The sequence below is a fragment of the Melopsittacus undulatus genome, chromosome 12, assembly GCF_012275295.1.
Source record: "Melopsittacus undulatus isolate bMelUnd1 chromosome 12, bMelUnd1.mat.Z, whole genome shotgun sequence".
Lineage (NCBI taxonomy): Eukaryota > Metazoa > Chordata > Aves > Psittaciformes > Psittaculidae > Melopsittacus > Melopsittacus undulatus.
Window position 1 is genome coordinate 15,239,792 of NC_047538.1, and position 22,552 is coordinate 15,262,343.

The 22,552-nt window shown below is 40.0% G+C and overlaps 2 protein-coding genes and 1 non-coding gene across 3 annotated transcripts in view; all 3 read left to right on the forward strand.

Annotated features, from left to right (window-relative positions):
* The first annotated feature begins 21 nt into the window (after positions 1 to 21).
* On the forward strand, positions 22 to 10,151 carry RANBP1 (RAN binding protein 1). Its single transcript, XM_005147737.3, has 6 exons — positions 22 to 175; positions 2,162 to 2,298; positions 4,035 to 4,192; positions 6,059 to 6,187; positions 8,086 to 8,151; positions 9,080 to 10,151. The coding sequence occupies exons 1-6, from the start codon at positions 161 to 163 to the stop codon at positions 9,202 to 9,204; spliced, it is 630 nt and encodes a 209-aa protein (XP_005147794.1). The 5' UTR covers positions 22 to 160; the 3' UTR covers positions 9,205 to 10,151.
* On the forward strand, positions 8,234 to 8,366 carry LOC115946309 (small nucleolar RNA SNORA77). The gene has a single exon (XR_004080411.2). It is a non-coding gene; the product is annotated as a small nucleolar RNA SNORA77 (small nucleolar RNA).
* Positions 10,152 to 18,743: 8,592 nt separating the features above from the next.
* The window catches only part of ZDHHC8 (zinc finger DHHC-type palmitoyltransferase 8), a 116,858-nt gene continuing 113,049 nt past the window's right edge, over positions 18,744 to 22,552 (forward strand). The window contains exon 1 of the mRNA XM_031047871.2: positions 18,744 to 18,874. Within this exon, the coding sequence (XP_030903731.2) occupies positions 18,771 to 18,874 (104 nt within the window). The 5' untranslated portion in view covers positions 18,744 to 18,770. The remainder of the gene's footprint in view (positions 18,875 to 22,552) is intronic.

Here is a 22,552-nt window from a genome sequence, read left to right on the forward strand (position 1 = left end):
GAGCGCGGCGCTGAGGGAAAGTGGGTGTTTCCCATCGGGCCTTGCGGCAGCGGCGGCGCGGGCTGCGGGAATGAGGTAAAGGCGGGAGGGGCGGGGGCGCGCGGCAGGAAGCTCGGCGGCCAGGCGGCAACGGCGAGCGGAGCACAGCGAGCCCGGCCCCATGGCGGACACTAAGGTGAGGGCGGTGGGCGCGCTCCGGCGGGCAGGGGAGCCGGGGGCCTCAGTGGGGAAGTCCTAGCGTTGAGGGGGGATGCAGGCGGGGGAAAAGGGAAGGTAGCGCGGGCCACGGTGGTGGGGGAGAGTAACGGAAACAGGTGGGGCCCGGCTGGAGGCAGAGGGCGGGGGAGAGGGCCCGAGGGCCGGCCGGGCGTGGGGCGGCCCACAGGAGCCGAAGGATTTAGGCGGGTGGGGGAACGGAGGTCAAGTGAGGCCCGGGGCCGGGAAGGACGGGTTCTGGGCCTTGCCGGAAGGAGGTAGAGGCAGCGCCGCCGCGTCCCACAGGGCTCGGCTCAGTGCGGGCGCCCGGCCGTTTCAGGCGGCTCGGGCACGTGTGCTTCCTGGGGCCTGGCCATCCCCTGGCAGGGGAGGGTGCGCTTCTGGCCCGCCCGGTGGGCGCCCTGCAACGGCCGCGTCTCCTCCCGACCGCGAGGGAGCTGGAGCCGGTTCCGTCCGCGACCTGGCCGCCTCTTGGCGAACCATGTCCTCTTTCTCTCCTTTCTTCTTCTCCTCCTCCTTTCCAGCCCCTCCCCCCCATCCCTGGACTGAACCAGGCGTGCCGCGGCCCGGCGAGAGAAGCAGCCCCACGTGCTTCCATAGCGGCAGGACAGGATCTTATCGTGATAACGGGATCTGCTTTCTCTTACATGTGGTTATACTGAATTACGCGTTTCGCACTACTGCTGTAATTAATTGGTCAGGCACAGAACAGGTGATGAATTACGATACGGGATGTGCTACCTGCTTCTGGAGGAAACTACCTAAAAGTTTTACCATCGTTTCTTTTTTTTCTTAAAACCTGATGTGACTTAATGCTTTTTTAGCTTTTTTCTTATATGCTGGAACACTGAGGACAGAAAACTAATGCTGGCTGCTGTGATGCTGACATACCCAAAACTTATTTTGCAGCATTCTCACTTAATGTTCCGTTGCCCCTTCTTAATTGTTTTCCTACTTAGTGGAAATAGGGTGCTTCATACCATGTGTGATGCGTATCTGCTCTAAAAAAGATATTAGAAGTAGAACATGTAAGAGTGGGCTCTTTCATCTGGGAAGTGAAAATAAGATTTAAATGTCTTTGATGTATAAATTGTTCTTTTTCTGTTATTCAGACAACAGTAAAAAAAAACCCAAATCAATTCCCTTGACCTGAGATAGTTGTTTGTGGCCTTATTAAACTTGCAGATGAATTTCCCTTCTAGGCTTCTGTACTGAATCCTTAGCAGTGCATATGTATGAAGTAGTGAAGATATTTATCCTTTAGTCACTAGTCACATACTAAAGACAATTCTTAAGCATAATGAATTCTATTGCATATTCTTAAATAACTAAATAGGAGGTCATATTTTGCCCATAACCTAAAGCTCTACAAAAAATTTTAAAGCAGAAAAACTTTAATTCTTAAAGCAAAAAAAAAAAGTCATATGTGTTGCAACTGTGCTTCAAAAATACCTTTGATTGTGGATGATTCCAATACATAAGATTGGAATAATGAACTTCTGAAAGTAATGTGTCACTTAAGCTGGGTTAGGTGGTTGTATTGGTATGTTTGTGGGGTTTTGTTTTGTTTTCTTTTTTCCATTAATGATAGGCCATTAGCCACTAAGAAATACTAGTGCTTTAATCAAACACATTATATAGGAGAAACGGGTGAAGGTATTATTTTTCCATAATTAAGAGCTTCAAAGCTGAGCTTCTGCACAGTTTGTGGGTGGTAGGACTAAAATATCTGGCACTGCAAGAGCACCTTTTTATTTCTCTTTGGTGTATGTTGACTTTAAACCTTTGGTTTCCACTATAATAATTTTTCTTTATTATTACAGGGTATTTCACTTACTAAAATCCAGTTGCTGAATAGTCACAAATGTTTTAATTTTAAACACAGATATGCATACTTCAGATTTTAAGTACATTGCAAGTTTTTGGTTTTTACCTCTCTTTCCAGGAAACGCATGATGAGCATGATACTTCAACTGAAAATGCAGACGATTCTAACCATGATCCTCAGTTTGAGCCCATAGTTTCCCTTCCTGAGCAAGAAATAAAAACTCTGGAAGAAGATGAGGAAGAACTCTTTAAGATGCAAGTAGAATATTTCTAAATTAATATATGTAAATGTTTGTTAGGCTTAAATTTGATGTGTTTATAAAACAATAGGTAAGTTGTTAAGATTCTCTGTGTATGAAGTGGTAACCTAAGTTGGTAGCTCTTTACTGTGATGGCAGAGATTGAGTGGGGGAATAATTGATAATAGTGCTCCAAGTCTGGAAAAATAGAAGGGAGCTGATACCAGAAATCTTCTTTTAATATTCTTTAGCCTGTAGGAAAACATTGACTTGGATAATAATCAGAGGTTTGAAGCTGTGTGATCACAGTATAAAACAAGTATTGGGGTTGAGGGGGAGGAAGAATGTAGTGTATCTGCCATGCATCCCCAGTTGTAAAGGGTGATGTATGATATGCTGAAACAATAAAGGCAGTAGATGCAGTGCAGTATGGGGACATTTGTGATAGTACCTTTCTGTTGTCTTAGAGGTAGTTTTATCCTTAGGTTAGGCTTGTTCTCAAATCACAGTAGCTTAAGTCTGAAGAAACATGTAGGCTAGAGGTTTAAGCAGCGTTTTGAATGTGATTGCTGATGTGTTTGCTTTAAATAGGTTTAAGAAAATACTGCTTTTACTTAATCACAGAAGGGTGTTGTTCATCTGGAAGAGAGATTTGAGTTCTCTATACAAATTCTGGTAAAAGCAATGATCAGTTTTTGACAAGCATGGTGAGGTCTCTGACCCTTAGGCCTCTCTGTGCATGTGATGTGCAGTATCAGATGGAAAGAGAATTTTTATTAATTAAGAAGGGAGTGGGGGAAATAATAGTGTATGTTCCAGTGATCTGTAGGTTCATTATGTCTACAAAGGGGTGAAGAAGGAAAGGAATCCTTTTTATTCTTACTGAGTGCCCAGCTGGACTTTAAAGGAAGGAATTGCTTTGGAAGGAAGTAGTTCTGCACCAGAGTGTCTGTTAAGAGTTGCATGTCCCAACATCTTTTTCATGACGGACCTGTCTTATTACAATTCCCTATCCCTTGCTCTTTTACATTTCCATATATATCCTGTTGTGTGAATAGGTGCTTCTTTTTCTGTAGCAGAGTCTTAAATTCCTCACTAGCAGAGCCCAGACAGCCTCTTGGATCAGTTTTGGCTAAGGTACCAGAGTGCTGTTTCTCTTGGCATACTACCATCTTGGGAAATTAAACAGGGATGTTCTGAAGCAGGTGCAGCACTTCCTTTATTCCTGAGTTAAGAAAAGCAACAACTAAGTTTTAGGAGTTAAAAGGAAATGAGTAACTCTGGAGGGTGAGGCACTTTGTTAACAGTTGATCAAATACTGGGCTTGGAATTATGCAAGAGTCTTAGCCTCAAGGTGCTCAGTTTCTTACATTAATAAATATTGCTGGTTGGATGGAGCAGTTGTATTCATAATAGATAGAAAAACTCTAGCTATAACAGATTGTGTTAATTAGCTACCTTAAGTTAAAAGGTGGCCTACACCAAATACATTTATCATCCCCCCAAAGTGTGTCCAGAACCTGTTGAATATTAGAATATTACATATTTCCTGATAGTTTGTTACTAAATACGGGCTTCTTTTATCAGTTTCTCGGTCTGAATGCTGAAGCAGAACAGGGGACCTTACTAAAGTAATAATTCTTTTTTTCTTGTGTGTGACTTTTAAAACAACAAGTGTACTGATGATGTCATCTGCTGTTTGATAAACATTTCCACATGCAGGCTAACTTCTTGAATTCTCTCTTCTTCAAGGCGAGCAAAGCTATTTCGATTTGCATCCGAGAATGACCTTCCAGAATGGAAAGAACGAGGAACTGGTGATGTAAAACTCCTAAAACACAAGGAGAAGGGGACAATTCGCCTTCTCATGAGGAGGGATAAAACCCTAAAAATCTGTGCAAACCATTATAGTATGTTAAACTTTACTACTTGATTTTAAAAATAAGCTTGTCAAAGTGTACATTGTAAATTAAGAATTTGGCATCTTTTTAGTAGCAGGCAGAGAACTGTTGCATGTCTTTAAAGAGGCGCCAAATTCATACTGGACTGTAGCTGCAGTTGTCTCTTGCTATGCACACAAGGTTACGAGCATCAGAAACAATGAATACTTATTTTTGTTAATGGAAAGAACCCTTAATTCGTTTTGGTGATTGCCTGCAAGGATGGGACTAGAAGGTTTTGTGGTTTTGTTGTTTTGGGTTTGGGGTTTTTTTATTCCTGTTCAGTCTCTGACAGTGTTCTAAAGACACTTTAAAATTTAGCTGGGATAGGCACATATTATGTGATTGATCCCAATCGGTGTGTGCATGTTCTTTTTAATGGTTAATAGAATGTAGAAAATAATAAGAAATTAATGAATGCTGGCTGTTTTAATAAAAGAATGGGAAATAAGTAATCATGTAACAATTTATGACTTTGATTTGATGGAAGCAATTGCTTAACCATCAGAAAACCTACTGAGATGCTAGACTAATCTAAGGCTGCCTTTCTCTGCTTGTGAAATAAACTGAAATGAACATGATATATTCAGCTAATCCTTCAAAACGGAAGTGTAGTGAGAGCTGATGGGGTTTGTTCCTTTGATCCTCTGAATAAAAATGAACATGAAAGGGCAAGATAGTCTACTTGTTGCTAGTTCTACTGATTTTCAAGTCTAAATTGGTAATACTTCGTTACTTGCTTGCTTTGGTAATACTCAGCTTTTTACATGAAGAGTACAATAATCTCTCAAGTTAAATCACATTTAGATAACTTGAAATAACTTGTTTGAAGTAGCTTAATACAAATCTGAAGTCAAAAGCAATAATGCTTGTTTTCTGTGGGCAGATCTTTTCAGAGAATCAGACTATTCAGAGGACACAGGTGTTCCTGTTTAGTAATTGAAATGGCAAATATGAAAGAGGTGTAGTCGCCAACCAACAAGAATAAACCTTTTGTTTAGGAAAGTAAATGTTGCACATACGCAAAACAGAATTGATGAATTTATAGTGTTAGTCTCAAAAGGGTTTTTTGTGTTTTCCAAAACATTAAACAATGTAATTTGATCTCTAAATTTAAAACATACAAGAAAGTGAGTAAGCTTCAGATTTCTCCCAGACTAAAGAAAGCACCCAGGGAATGGGGAGGAAAAAAAGCCTTGTTTAAACTTCGCATGTGTGTAATGTAAAAAGTCTTAGAGCACTGTGACAAGTTCCAACTTCCTCGATCAAGTGGAGTAATTATAATGTCTTGGAGGGAAAGAGCTCCATTTACTGGGAAGGATCAAATGGGTTGAACATATGCTGTACACATCTTGCAGCACTTCAGAATTGTGTAATATCTGTTAGTACATGATCGGAGATAAACGAACCTTGTTTGATGACTAATTGTAGGAAAAAGGCTTTTCTTAAATATTTTTCTGTAGTATTTTCAGTGTGCAAAAGAATGAATATGGTTTGTCTGTTTCCTCCTAAACTGTGACTGTTCTTCAGAGCTGTGCTTAGTGACTGCATCTCTTGTAGCATCACAGTCATCTTTTTTTTATACAACAATTGAATGAAACTGTTTCTTAAAACAGGGAATCTAGCATACTTTATACTGTGATGGTCTTGCATCCTTTTATTTGACAACGTAAAGAAAAGGTACATATGGGCACCATTACCTTCTATTTACTCAAAACTATTTCTGCATAAAGTGTTTTACATAGGCATTGCAGCCAGTTGTCAGTAAGACTGATGGACGCTTGTGGAAAACGTTTACTATTGTGCTTTGTACATCTTTTAATGTTTTCCTTTCAGTCACACCTTTAATGGAGCTGAGGCCTAATGCTGGGAGCGACAGGGCGTGGGTCTGGAACACACATGCTGACTTTGCAGATGAAAGCCCCAAACCTGAACTTCTGGCAATCCGGTTTTTAAATGCAGAGAGTGAGTAGACTGGCACTGAACTAAACGTTGATTCTATACTGTTAAGTTACGTGTCTAAACACTACAGTAAACCACTATTTCAGATATGCTATATCTTGCCACTGCGTGTTAGTGTTACCTAATTACTGCTTCAACTGAGAGAAGTTGGTTAATTGCTTAACCATATGTGTTGACAAACAGTGTAGTAATTAGGTCTCCAATAACAGCTGTAGAGCTTTCTGCCTTTGGCACTGTTTTTTTTTTTTCTTAAGCTATGTCATGCAAGTGTAATGCCAGTTAGAATAAAACTAAAAGCAGTAATACTATGGGGTAGAGATTAATACATGCACCTTGCGCTCACTTATTTCAGGTGCTCAGTTGTAGTTGATGTTTGCATTAGAAGCAAGGAAATGCTGACCTGAAATTGCTGCTCTGTCTGCATTAGCAGAACATCAGATATATTCCTGTAATTGTTTTGAGTATCTTCTTTATTTTGATTGAATTAAAATGTGCAGTGAAAAGCACTATCATAGTAGTTGATGCTCTTTTTCAGGGCTACCAGAACAGAAAGTAGATCTGTGATTACAGATGGATCAGTTAGCTAGGGCTGAATGCTAATGTATCTTTCCCAGCTCCTTAGGATTGAATCAAGGAAGTGTTGTGCTTTTTTTTTCTTTAAAAAAGCGAAAAAAAACCAAGGAATCGGAAAAATGTGTTTCCTGCTTTGCCATTTGCCACACAAGTTTAGTGTGTTAGCCACCTCTTCTCCCTACATGCTGCATGGCTAATAATGTTGTTGTATATTTTTTAAATAGATGGATTTCCCTATATCTGGAAGAACTTAGTATATCTTGTTTCCTTATCCTGAAGTCTTCAATACCATGTTATTTAACTAAATAAGTCTTCCTGGTCCAACTGTTTCTTCCTTAATCAGGAAATTAGAGGGGTTTGGTAAATATTTGTTTATCTTAGAAAAGTCTCTTTCTGGTAGAAGTTGTTGAGCTCATTGGGTGTTTGTCTTGAGGGAGAAGTCCTCTTTGCCTGTTTATCCTTGCAGTACTGACTGAGCAGCTGACATGTGAATGACATAAGCGTGCCTTTCAAGCATCCTTCCTTTTGGTGATGCTTAAAAAGGAATTGATACAAATACTTCCTGAACTAGTTTCATAATGGCTTCTGAGTTCCTGTGGCGGAACAGTGACCTCATGTGGTCCGTCAGACCGAGTTGGTATATACCAAATTACCTTCTTACCTTTCTGGTGTTAAAAACTAGCTTGCATGATCTGCTCTTGTGTCCTGTTGCTTATACTACTTGCATAGAAACGTTATTGTAACTTCACCAGCTGCTTGGAATGACTGTTAAATCAAGTGGTGGATTAAGCCAAAACATAACAAGTGTTATGCTTGGCTATTGTAGTCAGGAACAGTTTGAGTCATGGGCCTTGGGGTGTTGAATTTGAATGCTGTACTAGTGAAACAGGTTTTACCTTGCATTCTTGATGCTAAGAATCGTAAGTTATGGTAAGGAACTGGAGGTCTTCTAGGGTATAATGTAGCTGGCAGACAGTAGCAGACAGTCATATTAGCAGTGCCTGACATCATTCTTATTCCTGTGGGCTAGGGACAGCTGGGAGTTGCAGTAACTACAGAACAACTCCTTCTGGCATAGTTTTAAATACTTTGCAAAAGAAGGTGCTTTAATAGACTTGCTAAAGAAAATAAACTGCTTCTGCACAAGATGGGATTCAAGAATTTCACATAGCATCTTGTATGATTTTAAACTGGACTACTTCGTAAGTGCCTATGAGTTTTGTTTGCACAAAACTTTTCCTCAAGTATCTTTACTGAAACTTGGAAGTATTCAGTGTTGGAAGGAGGTAAAACTAATGAAAAACTATATTTTGTCTGTACTAAAACAGATGCACAGAAATTCAAGGCAAAATTTGAAGAGTGCAGGAATGAAGTAAACCAGAAAGCAAAGAAAGGTAAGGTTACAAGTCTAAGTGTAGTACCATGCTACTTTTCCAGGTGTCTTGAGTGGTTACAGCACCCTGGAGTGCTGTTTCAGCAGACTCACTCTGTACTGAGCTGTGGTCTTCAGTTCTGGTGCTTTTTCTGTCTGCGAGAGTAATAGTTCACAGGAGTGACAATTGCCTTCTTTCTCATAGAAGGCTGTTACAGTTGCTGTTGGGACATTGCCCTTTTGGAAAGGCTACTAAGGAAACATTTCTGGTCTATATTACATAAATGAACTGTGAACACTGCAACCACAATAATATTTCCTCCTTCCAGTTCCCCTTCCCAAATTCCACAAATATATAATCATGCCAGTAGAATACTTAATTTTTATAATTGTTAATGTGTATGAAGTTTTAACATTTCTTCTATTGATTTATGCACTGCCCTGTATAATTGCCTGTGTCAAGGTAGCTCATCTTGTAAAATAAACACTTCCATCTTTCTAAAGTACAGATTATGAGTGGTCTGCAGTCAGCACTCATCAAGATACTTAGATTTTTTTTCAGTCTTAAGAACTTCCTCTTCCCAGTTTCAAACTGGGGAACTTGACTTCTGATTAAGATACATAAGAAGCCATGGGTTTGAGACATTGTCTTAACTGGACACTGTATGGAGTCTGTTACTGGTAGCAGCAAAGGTGACCAAATGTTACATGTTTCTCAGTCTCTAGGATTAGGCCCTCAGGTGGTTATTTCTTGAACTGTGACATCTGAGATACTTACCAAAGGAAAAGAACTGGAATTAATCACTCCAGTGATTAGTGGAGAATTTCTTTACTCTTATTACTACTCTGAATACCAGCAGTGTCTCCTCACCTATCTCACTCCACTTTCCCCTCTAACAGGAAAATCTGTTACTGCCAGTTTGTAACTTTTTTCCTAATCAATCTCTTAGCAGGCACAGACAAAAATGATAGCGCTGATAAAGTTGCTGAAAAACTAGAAGAGCTTTCTGTAAAGGAGGAGAGCAAAGAATGTGAGAAGAAAGAGAACAAGGAAAAAACTGAAGAAAAGCAATAAATCTGGGCCTTGCAGTTTTCCTTTTTTTTATTTCCTTTTTTTTCCCTTTATTTCCTTTTTTTTTAGGTTTTTTTTTTACAAGGGACTTTATAAGGAACTGAATTCAACATTCAGGTTATTTTTTTTCTAAGCTTTTATCCTTTTGAAGATGTCTTCAGAAAAATCCATTCCCCAGTCATGAAAATGTACTGTGCTAACTTTCTTTTCCATAGTGGAAACACTTATTTATAGTCATCCAAAAGAGTGAATAAAACAAACTTGAAAATGGGATCAGAGGACAGAACTGGGTTTTCTATGTACTTTAAGAGCTTATGAATACACTTATTTCATTGGATGTTGAGATGCATATCATCATACCTGTGGATTAACTAGGCTAACAGGGAAGATTAAGATTATATACATGTTTTTTATGTGGCTTCTAAAACTGTAATATAACAGAGCCTTCACACTTTCTGCTGCGTGTTCCTGAGCAGGGAATGTGTCTGATTTTTGATGTGCAACAGACTTCTGGAATCGGGCAATAGAGCATTCCTGCCACTCTTTTAATGGTGTTCCATCAGACAGTGAAGATAAAGGTAGGGGGGAAATGTATTGTGTGAGACTTGAAGTATTTTCCTCTTACAAGACAAAATCTCAGTTTACCTCATGCCCCATAAATTCGTTAAATGCTTGACTCTAGCACAAAGCTGATGCTGTGGTCCCAGATCTTTCATTATGTGCTGCTTGCTGCCTGAAGTCAGTGGCAGCCTCTTGTATTAAGGTGTATACAAAGGAATCTTAATTGTTTGAATACCTTACTATGAGATTCCTTGTGTCATCACATCATAAAAGTTGTACTTTAAAATCTATAGCTTTTTTTTTCAGTGCTTTGGACCTTGCATTGTTTTTACAAACCAGAGGGGTTCTGAACTTTTAAGATGAGTGTTGGAACAGTTATGTTGTACACACTCAAGGGGTGCTCTCCTTGCCAGAATGGGCAAATTGATCAAGTCTTTTCCCTGCAAGTGTTTTCTGTTTATCCAGTTTTAAGTCAGTGCTAGAGAGCAGGAAAAAACCCTATAGTGAGCAATGAAATTGACACGGTTTAAAGTCTGATGGTGATTAACAGTGAAATTCAATTAATCTAATACAAGGATAGCATCAGGATAGGATGGAATTCTGTAATACTGTTTTCACAATTACTATGAAAACTTGACAAAGTTTGCTGAACTAAGACTGTATGATCTCAGCATTGGATAGCAAGACCCTTCTGTCTTCATAAAGAGGCTTTCCAAGTAAGTGAGGCTCTGCAGTCTACCTGAGGAAAATTTATTTCTTAAAATCTTTCTACTTTAGCACTTTCTTTTGCTGCTACAATGAACTAGTCTGAAATCTGGAGCTGTAATTAAGGTACTCATCCATTCAAACGAAGTTATTCTTTTGGTGTGGTGCATGTTCCCCTTCAAGTACAACAGATGTCAGAAATCTGTTAATTAACAAAGATGGTTGAAAGGTAAAGTAAAATGCTCTTTAGTGTTTCTGGTTTGGAAATAACAAGACAAAGCTATTCTGAAGTACTTAACATTTGAATGTAAAAGCCAAATCTTTATCTGTGAGTCACTGTAAATTCTCTGATCTAATAATGTCAAACAGTGTGTCTAAATTGATAAAATGCCATTTTAAAATTTCAAAATAAATTTAAATTTTCATTTAAAGAATTTGCTTTTCATTTAAAGAACTCTTTCTGGGAGTGCATTTTTAGCCTGCAGGGGCAGCACAGCGATGAAGGCAGCAAAATGGGTGAGTTTAATTTTGCTGTCAAACATCATACAGAAAAGGGAGGAAACACTTGAATGACTTAATTTGTCTTAATCTTGGATATCAATGATGCCTGCTTAATGTTATTTCCCTCTCTTCTGCCCCTCTTTATTTACTCATGCATGCTTAAATGATTTCAAGGCATTTCTATTCCATTTAGGTTAACTGATCCCTGTTTACGGTTCATGGATTACAACTATCCTTAATGCAAGTCTGCAGTTTCAGAGCCAAGTGATAAGGGACCACAAAGTAAAATAATTTCTCTGAATAGCATTTGGCTGAAGAATGCTTAGTCTTCTAAACTAAAGGATGGTTAGTCAGTGTTCTGGTCACATTACAAGCCATAGTTGTGCTCTTCTACAAGTTAAAAAGCAGTAAGTATTTTTAAAATTGATCTCAGTAAAATAAGGTTTTGTGGTTTTAAGTCATTCTAATGATAATTTTTCTTATGTGAGACATAGAGATGTCCTTGAAATGTTTTTGTAGGTTTCTGTATGCTAAGTGAGAGTTCTAGCTGATGTAGTGTCATTTTGTCCTCCCTGCCTAGATCAGCGGGTATTCCTGCTTTCCCACCATCTTTACCATTAACAGGGTCATTGAGATGGCAGAACCTGACCTTTCTTACTGGGCTATGAAGAGTCTTAAAGTAATTACTTGACCCAAAAATTGTAATAGCCCTTTGACCACAAGGTTGGCTTGTCATGCAGAAGTTCCTGAATCTGTGGGCAACAAATTCAGATCATAACTGCAGTGTGATATTAATGTCTGGATTTGTTTGAAAGTATTGTGCCATAGTAAAAATGGATCATGCAGAAACATATCAAATTCATTGTTCAGACACAGTACAAAAATTAACTGAATCTTAAATTTCTTCACTTTAGAGGGGTCTGTTGAGATTTGCTTGTAGAACCCTAGAGACAAATTGATTTCTAGGCTGTTTAATCACCTGCAGTTGAATAGTGGCTACTTTGCCTTTTACTCCCAGCAAGGCATGATAACTTCTGGCATGTTTAATTGCTGACTAAAATAATGGGGAATATAGTTTTGTTAATGCAACTATGGTTAGAGAATAAAGTCACTTTAAGCACTTCTCACTTCAATAGCGTTGGTGCTAAGAATATGGCTGAATCTTGCAGAAAGTGCTTTTAAGAGGTTTTAATCCATTTTCGGTAAAATCAGAAGATATAGTAAGATTAGTAAAGCATTGTCAAGTGCTAAAGTTTAACTTGTACAAATTCTTCTTGCTTCAGGGAAAGAAAGATGCTATATAGACAGGCTCAATAACCCAGCCTTTGTTGGTACTAGGTTTCCTGTGCATAAAATTGGATGAACGAATGTCTGAGGACACCTGAATAACAAATTTAACTTAGAAATAGTTAAATTTCGTGAGTGTCAAAATAGTGTCTTCTTAAGAGATATTTAAGGTCTTAAAAAAATAGACTTTTAAGCTTTTATTATAAAAAAATAATTCAGAGTATTTCTCTAAATTATGTGTTAAGTATTTTGAAGATGACACTAACGGGGTTTCCTCAAGGAATAAGCTTGTATTAGTAATACTGAATGTCATATTCACAAATTGCAAGCATCCCAATTTGCTGCATTTTAACACTCTAAATTATTATTAGGGTACCTTGTAATAGGTAATAGAGTACCTTGTGTCAAACACGCGTTCTCTGTGATACCAAAACCTCAGAAAATTAAAATTCTCAACACTATGCAGATGTAAGAATGTTGTAAATGAGTATTCTTGATACAGCATGCTTGAGAAATACCTGTATGTAAAGGGCAAAAATAGAAATCTGAATAGTTCTTCCAGTTTTAACTGAAAAAATGAGGGATTGATCTGTATGTGTATCTTCATCATGGAAAGAACTGATAGGGCTGTGCAGAAGAGGAGGAGGAGAGTGAGGTTTGCAGGTGTACCACCTCTTTTCTCACTTGGTATTTTATGTAGATGTCTGGAGAAGTATTTGGTTCAGAAAGCATCTGCAGCCTGAGGATGCTGAAGCATCTATGCTGTAAGAGCACCTACTGCCCCAACTAGCTGTATCAGTCGGGAGTGTGGATTTCCCAGTTTGAGAATCATTCTGGTTCAGAAGGTGGATGCTGCATCTGCTTTCTGGCTAATCCTGAGTTGTGCTGAACTCTGATTTACCATAACAGACTGCATTGTGCTGCTTCGTCTCAATGCATTCTGTCACCTAACTTAATGAAAAAGTTTAAAGGCAATACTGTCTGATTCAGAGTTCAGAAAACTCCACTTGTTACCTGTCTAATTGCAACTATTTGTGTAGAAATGGAGATTGTGGGGGAGATGATAACATTATAAACTGCCTCAGTGTTTTCTGATCTCCGGTACAGTTTGCCGTTAGTTTTCAGTGCTGACTCCTTAAACAGTGGTGCAATTATTGAAAACAAACCCAAACCTCTCTAATCAAGTTTCTGAGGCCATCTTCATTTATGCCCTTCTGTTCCCAATATATCTATCCGTTTCTAGCAAGCTGTGTTTCCTAAGGTGTTGTGGCAAGCCTAGTCTCTTACCCTTGGCCAAACAGATTTCAGAGGGCTCTTACATTACTGAGGTCTTGTCTCTGTGTAAACTTGCACTCTTTTAATAAAGTGAGGTGTGTCTAAAGGATTTTTAATGGTTTATTTAGAACTTACTTTAATGGTTTTCCTAATTAGATTTAGCTAGAATTACTCTTTAAAATGGAAATAAGAGGAATTACCAGTCTTTCACTATCCTTAACTAAATTTTGACAATGTATCATTTTCAGTCAGGAGGTAATGAAAACTAACTTCAACAGATCAAGATTAGTTTTCTTGAGGAAGATAAATCTGAAGTAATCAGCTGTAGAGTGCATTGTACATGTAAGTGATTTTTTTCAGACTAGTTCATGTGAAACAAGGTGCTCTCTCAAGTAAGCAGCTTGTGCAATTACATAATAAGGAAATAACTCTTAAATTTGTGAAAACTGACAAGCACAGGAGCAAAATCCTCCTTTAAGAGTTGGATAGTTATTAGTATTTCTAGCTATGCATCCAATTTATGAGCACTGGTGTATTTTTCCAATATGCAAATTTAGGTATGGGATATCTTTGGCCATTTCTATCACATTAGACATAAGCCATTGACTTAACATCAGTTTGTATTTGAAAGACTTGTTTATGTAACTAGTTTGCTATAATCTAGTGAAAATGCAAAAATGGTACAGCAAACTTCTTGAGGAAGGTGTCCGATACTGCACCTATTTAATGAGCTTCATAGTCTTAAAGATATTTTCAACTTTGAAGCTGGAGAAATCCAGCTTTTTGATGCTGCTATTACTAATCAGTCTTCACAAATTTACACCAGCTGATCCACTGTATTGTAGATATTGATTGTTTCATAAAGATGTGCAATTTACTTATGAGTTAATAGAGGAACTAATGGTGTGATAAATTCTTGCCTATTATTGTTGGGCTGGCTGTCCTCATTTCAAGTAGCTAAAAGGGTATAGTTTTCTAATGCTGTTTTTCCATAAAAGCAATTACAGCTATGTAAATGTCAACAAGGATGGATTGAACATTAAAATGACTGAAAATTCTGCATCCTTTGGAGGGTTTTTTTAAGTACTATTCTAGATATAATCAAAGTTACATTGCTTCATACAAATAGTACTTATCAGGTTTAATACCTTAATTTGTTTGGTGGTACATGAATTGCTGTTTGCTCTGAGTTTCAGCAGTATGATTTAGAATGATACTCCATTCTAGTGGAGAATTACACTTTATTAATGATTTTAACCAGGATGATTGATGCATCTTCAGAACTGTTCAGAGGCCTACATTATTCATATGTAAGTAGTTCCTTGTGGGGATGGTTTAGGAATCAGTCTGTAAATAAAATAATTGAAGTCTCATAATAAATGCGACTTGACATGCCTTATCAGTGCAGTTTGGAAGTACATGAGTTCTGTTCTAAGCAAATGCAATCTCATGGAAAATATGCACTGGAAGACTCTGGAGCATTCTGTGGATAGCTGTGTAGGCTACTGAAAATTCATTATTAGGCAATAATGTTTTGATATATCTAGTAAGAATTAATCTTGAACAACTAAATGAAAAACATCCAATTGGATCAAGTTCCAATGGAGAACATATTTGGCCTGGCTTGTACCCAGAACTGTCTAGCCTTGTTTGGACTCCTTGCCAGCACCATGCTGCATGGCATAATCCAGATTTGCTCTGTATGGAGCACAGCAAATTTGAGAGGGGGAAAAAAAAGCTTTTACTGAACACCTCATTGCTGGTCCTTCAGGGTCTGCTGTGACCCTGAACAGTTCACTGGTTACCAGTACTGCATGAGCTGACAAGTGCATTTACTGTAGCAAGCAAATCTAGTAAGAAAAGTAGAATTATTTATTCTAGTCATTGTTTAATGGCAACAGCTAATATGAGTTAGGTGCTGAATTGCCCAGTGACCAAGAAAAGATTCCAGCTAACATTATTGCCATTATTTGATATGACAGTTTGATGGCAATCAAGATTCCTTGGTGCTTGCTCTGTTGTAACTTTCATCTTACAGCTTTGAGGATGGTACCCTGGCATGTGGCTCTGTCACAGCTGCTGTGGATGGCCCTTCCTCTGGGAGTAAACCTCAGAGTAAAATCTTGCAAACAGACCTGCAGTTACTGGCCATACTTCCAGATTATTTTTATATTGTTCTTTGCAGCTGTATTTGTTCTTTGGGTAGTCATTAAGTCTTTTCCTAATTCGTGCTGCCATTGCTCTTTATTTTGGTGCTGCCAAAATCTTCTTCATACTAACAAGGTAGCCTGAATCCAGAAACTACAGTCCTTGAACATCTTTATAGGTTTTGCTCCTGACGATAGCAACTCGAAGATGTGCCTTTTCTGCTTTAGTCAAGTCCTCCTCAGACATCCTTACTGTTTCAATGGTCAAGTCAAAACTTTCAAGACTTCAAATATACTTGCCTTGTAACAGTGAGATTGATTGTTGCTCAGCAGTGCTTTATGCTGTCTTGAAAATAGACCAGTTCTCAAGAATTGGAACATTAGTGGGAAGGAAATGAGGTGAACTGTGGGAATTGTTGGACACCAAATTATAGAACTTCATAGCTTTCTGGTAGGTAATCTACAGTGTGCAGCAGGAAAAAGAATCTGAATACACAATTCAGCCTAACACTGTAGCCTTGTAACAGGGAAAGACTGAGCCCTCATTTGGAAATGCTGGTTCTGCATGACTGCACTGTTGCACAGCAGAAGTCTTGATCCACAGGATGACTGTGCAGCCCAGGCCAGCTTGCACAGTGATCTTTAAGATCAGTTGATATTTGGTGAAGTGACTTACTCATTTCTATGAAAGCTACAGTTCTTTGTGCCCTGATAACAAACAGTGCGAGTACATAGTATCTTTAGTGTCCCTTTATAGAAGCGCTGCATGGCTAGGACATTTTAAAAAAGCAGTTGCTTGCTGCTGAGTATCCTTTTGGAACAGGAGTAGCTTAGAAAATTGATCCTCTAAGTTTGGGCTGTTACAGTGGGACTGTGGAGAAGCATTAGTTCATTTGATAAAGGGAAAACCATTCTGAAGGGTAGAAGGAGCAGGAGTACTGAATACTCACTTGCAAAGCTGCATTTGAGAAGCAGGCTTTGTAGAGCAGTGAGAATCCTCACAGGAAAATGTAACAGAGTAAATGAGGTGCAGAGTAGGAATAATCTCCTCTAGAATAATTCCTCTGTTCACATAAAGGAATGCTACTGTCCCAGAAAAGCTTTGTCCTTAATGACATTTGAAGTAAAGCACCAACTTCCAAATATCTGTTTTAAAATGAACTTATTGCTCCCTAACTCCTGCTAGAAACTCCTGCTTCTCTTGCTTACCTAGAAAGGATACTTGCATGTCCATGCTCAAAATGCAGATCTGTCACTTGAGGACAACTTCTTTACTACTTTTCAAGCCTTAAGAAATACATTTGAGTAAGACTCACTTCCCATTACAGGATACTAACCAAACTTCATAAACAATCTGTAATGCTTCTTACAGTCACATTTTCCAATTTAAAATATCAGTGGAAAAATGAGGATTCTGTTTGCCACTGGAATTTTTCACCAAGAATGTTGCTTGAGTGGGGAGAGGAAAAAGGCTTTTTTAACTGATGTAAGTCATGAAGCCTCTGTTGATGTCATGCAAGTGGTGCTGAACTGATGACTTGAGTGCATTAGGTGTGCTCCTTCCAGCTTAGTTTTGTTGAAAAGAAATCTAGTTTCACCTATTTGAGACCACTTGTTAGTGTGCATCAACCTGTGGTGACAGTGATGGAGAGATGTGATTTTAAACCAGCTGGATACGCCAGCATAGATGCATCTGCAGCTTCCACATCAGTATGCGGAATTGAGTTCTGTGTGATGCTGTTGACCTTTTGATGAGTTACAAGGATTGTAAGAATCATTTATTTCAATAAGCTGGTGTGACAAGGAGAGTGAGGCATAGGAACCATTCAGTGTCCCCCAGGCACTCAGAAATAACAAGTAGGTGTTCTCTTTCCCTTTCCTCAGAAACCTCACCCTGGAGTTCATTTTAAGTTGCCTTCTGGCTTTCATCCCTTTTGGACAAAACTTGGCATTTGTTCTCGGTGGGGTAGAGAACACTTTTTGTGGTGTTTGGTTGTTCCAGGGCTTACCTTTTTTTTGCCAGCTGCTTGGTGAGTTTTACTTGGTTTGTCCTTAATACCTTTAGGACTGTGGAGCTCATCTGGTCTCTTAAAATGGAAAATTAGATCTTTTCAGAACAGAACTGGAGTATATACCTTCTAGGGCAAGCTTACTTCTGAGAACACCCAACAAGCTGCAAATGTGGCTTTTGTTGCCTTACACAGTGGTATAGTTTATCTCTCAGCAGCTGCAAATGGGATCTGCTGGGGAAAAGAGCAGGAGGGAGGGGGCAAGGTGCAGCTCCTGGTGTTCATTTCTGAACTTCCAGATGCCCTTGAACCCTTCCTCCCGTGTGAGAATCTGCTTCTGACCGGTTGCTGCAGGGTGGTGTCTCCGATGTGAGCCGAGCAGCCGTCCCCACCGTGCTCTCGAGAAAGCCCGTTCGGTGAGCGTTCTGATGTTACCTTAAATCACCTCTTGATGTTAAGGGATGGATTTTAAAAGAACATAGTGTCATTTCAGTTCTGTTTGCACTGAGGTGTGCATCCTACAATCCGTTACATTTGGCAGAGTGCAGCAGTTCTCTTAATACTATAAATCCGGGTTTAGCTGAACGGAATGGAGGGTTTATTCCCTGAGCTGTATTCGTGTTCAACTGATCAGTTGTGAATCTGCTGCAGGCCCCGACCTGCGGGAAGGGACCCGGGCAGCCCGGCCGCGACCGGGGGCTGCGGCAGTGCAGCAGCGCAGGGCTGAGGCATTTCGCAGCCGAGCTCCGGAGCGCTCTTAAAACGGGTTTAACATCCCAGGAGGAGTCCGGAACAACCTCCTCGCTTGCTGCCCTTGTAAGAAAGGGGAGCCCAGTCCCCACCGTGAGCAGCGGCTGCGGGAGGCGCGGTCCCGACGCTGTCTCCGCGCCCGGCCCCGCCCGCAGCGCTACCTTAAGGGGCCGGGATCCGTGCGGCGGGGGGTGGGATTTCCTGTGCCGGAGGTCAGCTGCTCCCACCGCCCCGCCCCGCGCCCGGGTCCCGCTCTGCCCGCGCCGGAGGGACCCGCATCCTGCCGGCTCCCTCCTCTCGGGTCGGATTTACAGAGTGATGTGTAAGCTACAGGATGCCCAGCAGCACTGGAAAGAGGTTTAAACCTACTAAATACATCCCTGTCTCTACAGCAGCTGCCTTATTAGTGGGTTCGACTACTTTATTTTTTGTTTTCACGTAAGTACCGCTCCGGCGGAGGGGGGCCCGGGCGGGGGGAGGCGACGGGGATTGACAGCTCCTCCAGGCCCTGCCGCTGCCGGTCCCGCTCGCTGTCTGCATCCCTGCCTCCTGCTATCCCTTCCTTGGTTCTCTTTGCGGAGGCTGGTGATCGCTCCGTGCCATAAAACGTATCTGACAGTCGGATCCTCCATTTCATGGCACACAAACGCTGCCGGACGCCTTGCAGCTGCCGGCGGTGCACATCACAGGCGCCCGGTAACGGCAGCCCCCGCTCCCCCCGGTCTGTGCAGGCAGCGCTGGTGTCTGGGAGGGAAATGCATCTGCAGCCGCGGCCGCTCTGGTGCCGACAGGCGTGAACCAGCCTTTGCTTCAGGAGGGCGAGCTGGCCTTTCCCTCGGTCTCCGCTGTGTTTCGGGGTTACCCGGCAGCGCCTGTCGAAGTAGAGGGAATCCTATTCTAAACGTTACGGATTTTATGTGTTTTTATGTAACTGTCCCTAAAAGCCTGAGGATCTAATGAACCAATTCAGATTTGCTTGAAAGAGGGAGGAGGAAACTTTTTTTCCCCTTCCCTGTTTCCTTTTCCCTCATTCCTTTCTCGCTTAAATGCAGAATTGAGCTCTGGAGGGCAGCTTGCGGATCTCCTGTAGTTCTATTAGTATGTGAGCGGTGTAGTGCTTCAGCTTTCTCTTTCCTCTCCCTTTATGTAAACTTGAGCTATGTAGATCGCCTCCCCTCCCTATGCTGGGGCAGCGGCAGCTTCCCTGCAGAGGCGTTGGTATTTCGAGAGAGATGCTACAGAACTGCTCTGAAATGAGCTTTGACTAAGCCGCTTTTTGGGGAGGAGAAAACAACGCTGTTGGATATTAAGATTTATTGTTTCGTTTATTTTGAAACCGTTTCCCTTGGTTTGCCATTGCTAATTTTAAACTGAACCCACCGAAGCTATTAGAAGCAGAAAGCTATCAAACAGTGGGAGTATGTGTCTGTGCCCGTGTCCTTATGCTTCTTGGTTTGGCTGTGACATGATTCTTCATGTTTCAAAATGTTCATTACTGGCACAATAATCTCAATGTAGGGTTCCAGAATAAAATGCAAATGTTGTTTTGTCTAACAGTTTCTTTAAATCAGAACAGATTTTGACACTTGAGTTATGCTCTTGACTTAAATGTGACTTGATTTGTCATTGCCTGTTTTTAATGCATTTGATATAAAGTGCTGGTAAATCCTTTCAGGATATTGAACTGTTTCAAGAACTGGTGCAAGCCCCAAGAACTGGTGTAAATATAAGCCCATCATTCATCATTTGGGCATCTAATTATAGTTTGGCGCTCGTGGGCAAACAAGGCTGAAATTGGCTTTTGGGATGAACTTGGTTGACACAGGTGATGTGAATGCTTTTCAAATATAATATAAAGGTGGGATCTTAATGCAAACATTTGTTTTTCCTGCACCTTGAGAAATGAATGCATGCTCAGGTTATTTTGGGAGTTGTATGTTTGTTTTCACATGATACTTCCAATGTGGAGCTACAAATTGCTAGTGATACAAGACTTTCTGGGTAACACAGTTGTTGTTGAAACATCCTTTTGGCAGCAGGACATCAACTGACATGTTTGCTTTAGGATTTGTTACTGCACGGAAGAAGCAATTTGCTTTAGTCTATTACCAGATCTCTAACTTAACTCTGCTCCCTCTGTTATCAGTGAATAATTACATGCAAGATGAAGTATTTTTAGGCTCTCTCCATATTGTAACTTGGCCTGTGCATCTTGAAGTGTTAGTAATTTTTTCTGAGGACTGTCCCAGACATACGTTCTCTGCTGCTGCCAAGTCTTGTGTGTAATAAAAGTAACACATAATTGAGCAACTGTTGTCAGGCAGTATCTGGAGTCCTGTCCATTCAAAAATACTCAGATAAATGTGTATGGAATCGCTGTTGTCTCTTACCCTGAGCAGTTCTAACAAAATCTATCTTTGTCTTGGAATGAAAGCACATACTATGCATGGGATCAGTGTCTTTTTACGTGACAGTGGGTATTTTCCTCTTTCCCAAGCATCTCCCATTTTTATCTTTTTCCACAAGCAGCAGTTTGTCTCTGAAGATCTTTTTGTTGGGATATGTTATTAAAGGCAGAGGAGGTAGACCTGAATTTTCAGGGGTGTTGATTTGCACAACTCTTTTGCTGTTGGGTAGATCTCTGACATGCAGCAATTGAGGTACTGGTCTAAAATTTCTCTAAGCAGTGTTATTGAATCAATCCATGCTTACTTTCATAGCGCAAGAACTTTATCAGCAGAAGATTTACATGTGTGTTTATTAATTCCTTATTTGTTTTTAAGCTTTAAGGCTGCTTTGTCTGTTAATGAACTAACCTGTGCATCAATATGTGAAACTGGTGATTCCTGGGTCTTGGATATCAAATTTTGGGTGCATATCCGCTCAGTGGGATTATCAGGGACACAAGCAACTTCAGTGCAGTGGAACTGAATAATGAAGGTTAATGTATGTGGAAAATTTGAATAATAACTTTTAACAAACCACTTACTGAATAGAAAAAGCAATCCTTGTAGGGCACTGCAAACATTTCTGAGTAACAGGTATGAAAACCAGAGGTTCTGACTGGGCTTTCTCCCTAGGTGTTTGTGGGCTCAAGCCACATGTTGTTAAGTGTCTTCTGCTAGATGAAAAGCTCTTTGAACTTGAAGGCCAGGGTTAGTTTTTAGCAGTATAGCCTTTATTTTTAGCTTATGTCCAAACAGCTTTGCTAAATGGCAGCATATAGAGTGTTTGAAATACACGGTACCCACTGTTAGTTCATGGTAGTATGGATCAGTGATACACTGTAATTTGGGTAAATTCCTTTTTTCTTTTTCCTCATCTAGCTATTTAGGATTCACTGTGTCACTGTTATATTCCTTCTGGATTTATGAGGGGGAACTGAACTATTTAGCTATCAAGATTATTGCCTGGAAAGGCAGCTAAATATTGCAGTTGTATTATCACAGGCTTTTAACTCTCCATGTGTGTTCCTTTAATAATAAATACAAGCATGTGAGTAGGTGTCTAATTTGTCACAGTAGGAGGGGTAAACAAGCATTAACTGCAAGCATTATGAAGGGATGTGTCAATATATAACGATTAGATTAATTTACTTACATGAAATCAAATGGCATTATGAAGGCAAAACCAATTTTTCTTAACATTGCAAGAATCCAGAATGATTCAGTTGTAACAGACATGAACGTTTTTCTACCCAAACTATTTTTCTTCATGTTTCTCATAAGGCTTTTTGTTAGAGATAGCAATTTAACCTATTTCAGTGAAGTCTGGACTCTTACACCTTGGACTGGCAACTGCTATGATGCGTTCATTCAAAGAACTGAGTTTTGAGAACTTCCTGCCTTATTTTAGGTTGTCTAACTTTAGTAATAATAGAGAATGCAACTTAACTGTCAGTAAGCATAATGCTGTAAAGCATGTCACCCAATGAGCTGTTTCATTTAGCAATCTTAAAGGCCTTTTCCAACCTAAATGATTCTATAATTTTTCTTGAGCTAACAGTTCACTTGTTTAAATTGTGCTACTTACTGTAGTTTTTTTATTGCTGAAAGCCTCCAAGTTTAGCAGCTGCAGTGCCTGTATCTGTAGATTACACAGCAAGCTAAAAGCATA

Bases quoted from the DNA above. Each gene is read 5' to 3' on its own strand.
- RANBP1 (XM_005147737.3), top strand. The intron at 4,193-6,058 runs GTATGTTAAACT...TTTTCCTTTCAG, and splicing joins AATCTGTGCAAACCATTATA to TCACACCTTTAATGGAGCTG. The intron at 6,188-8,085 runs GTGAGTAGACTG...GTACTAAAACAG, and splicing joins CCGGTTTTTAAATGCAGAGA to ATGCACAGAAATTCAAGGCA.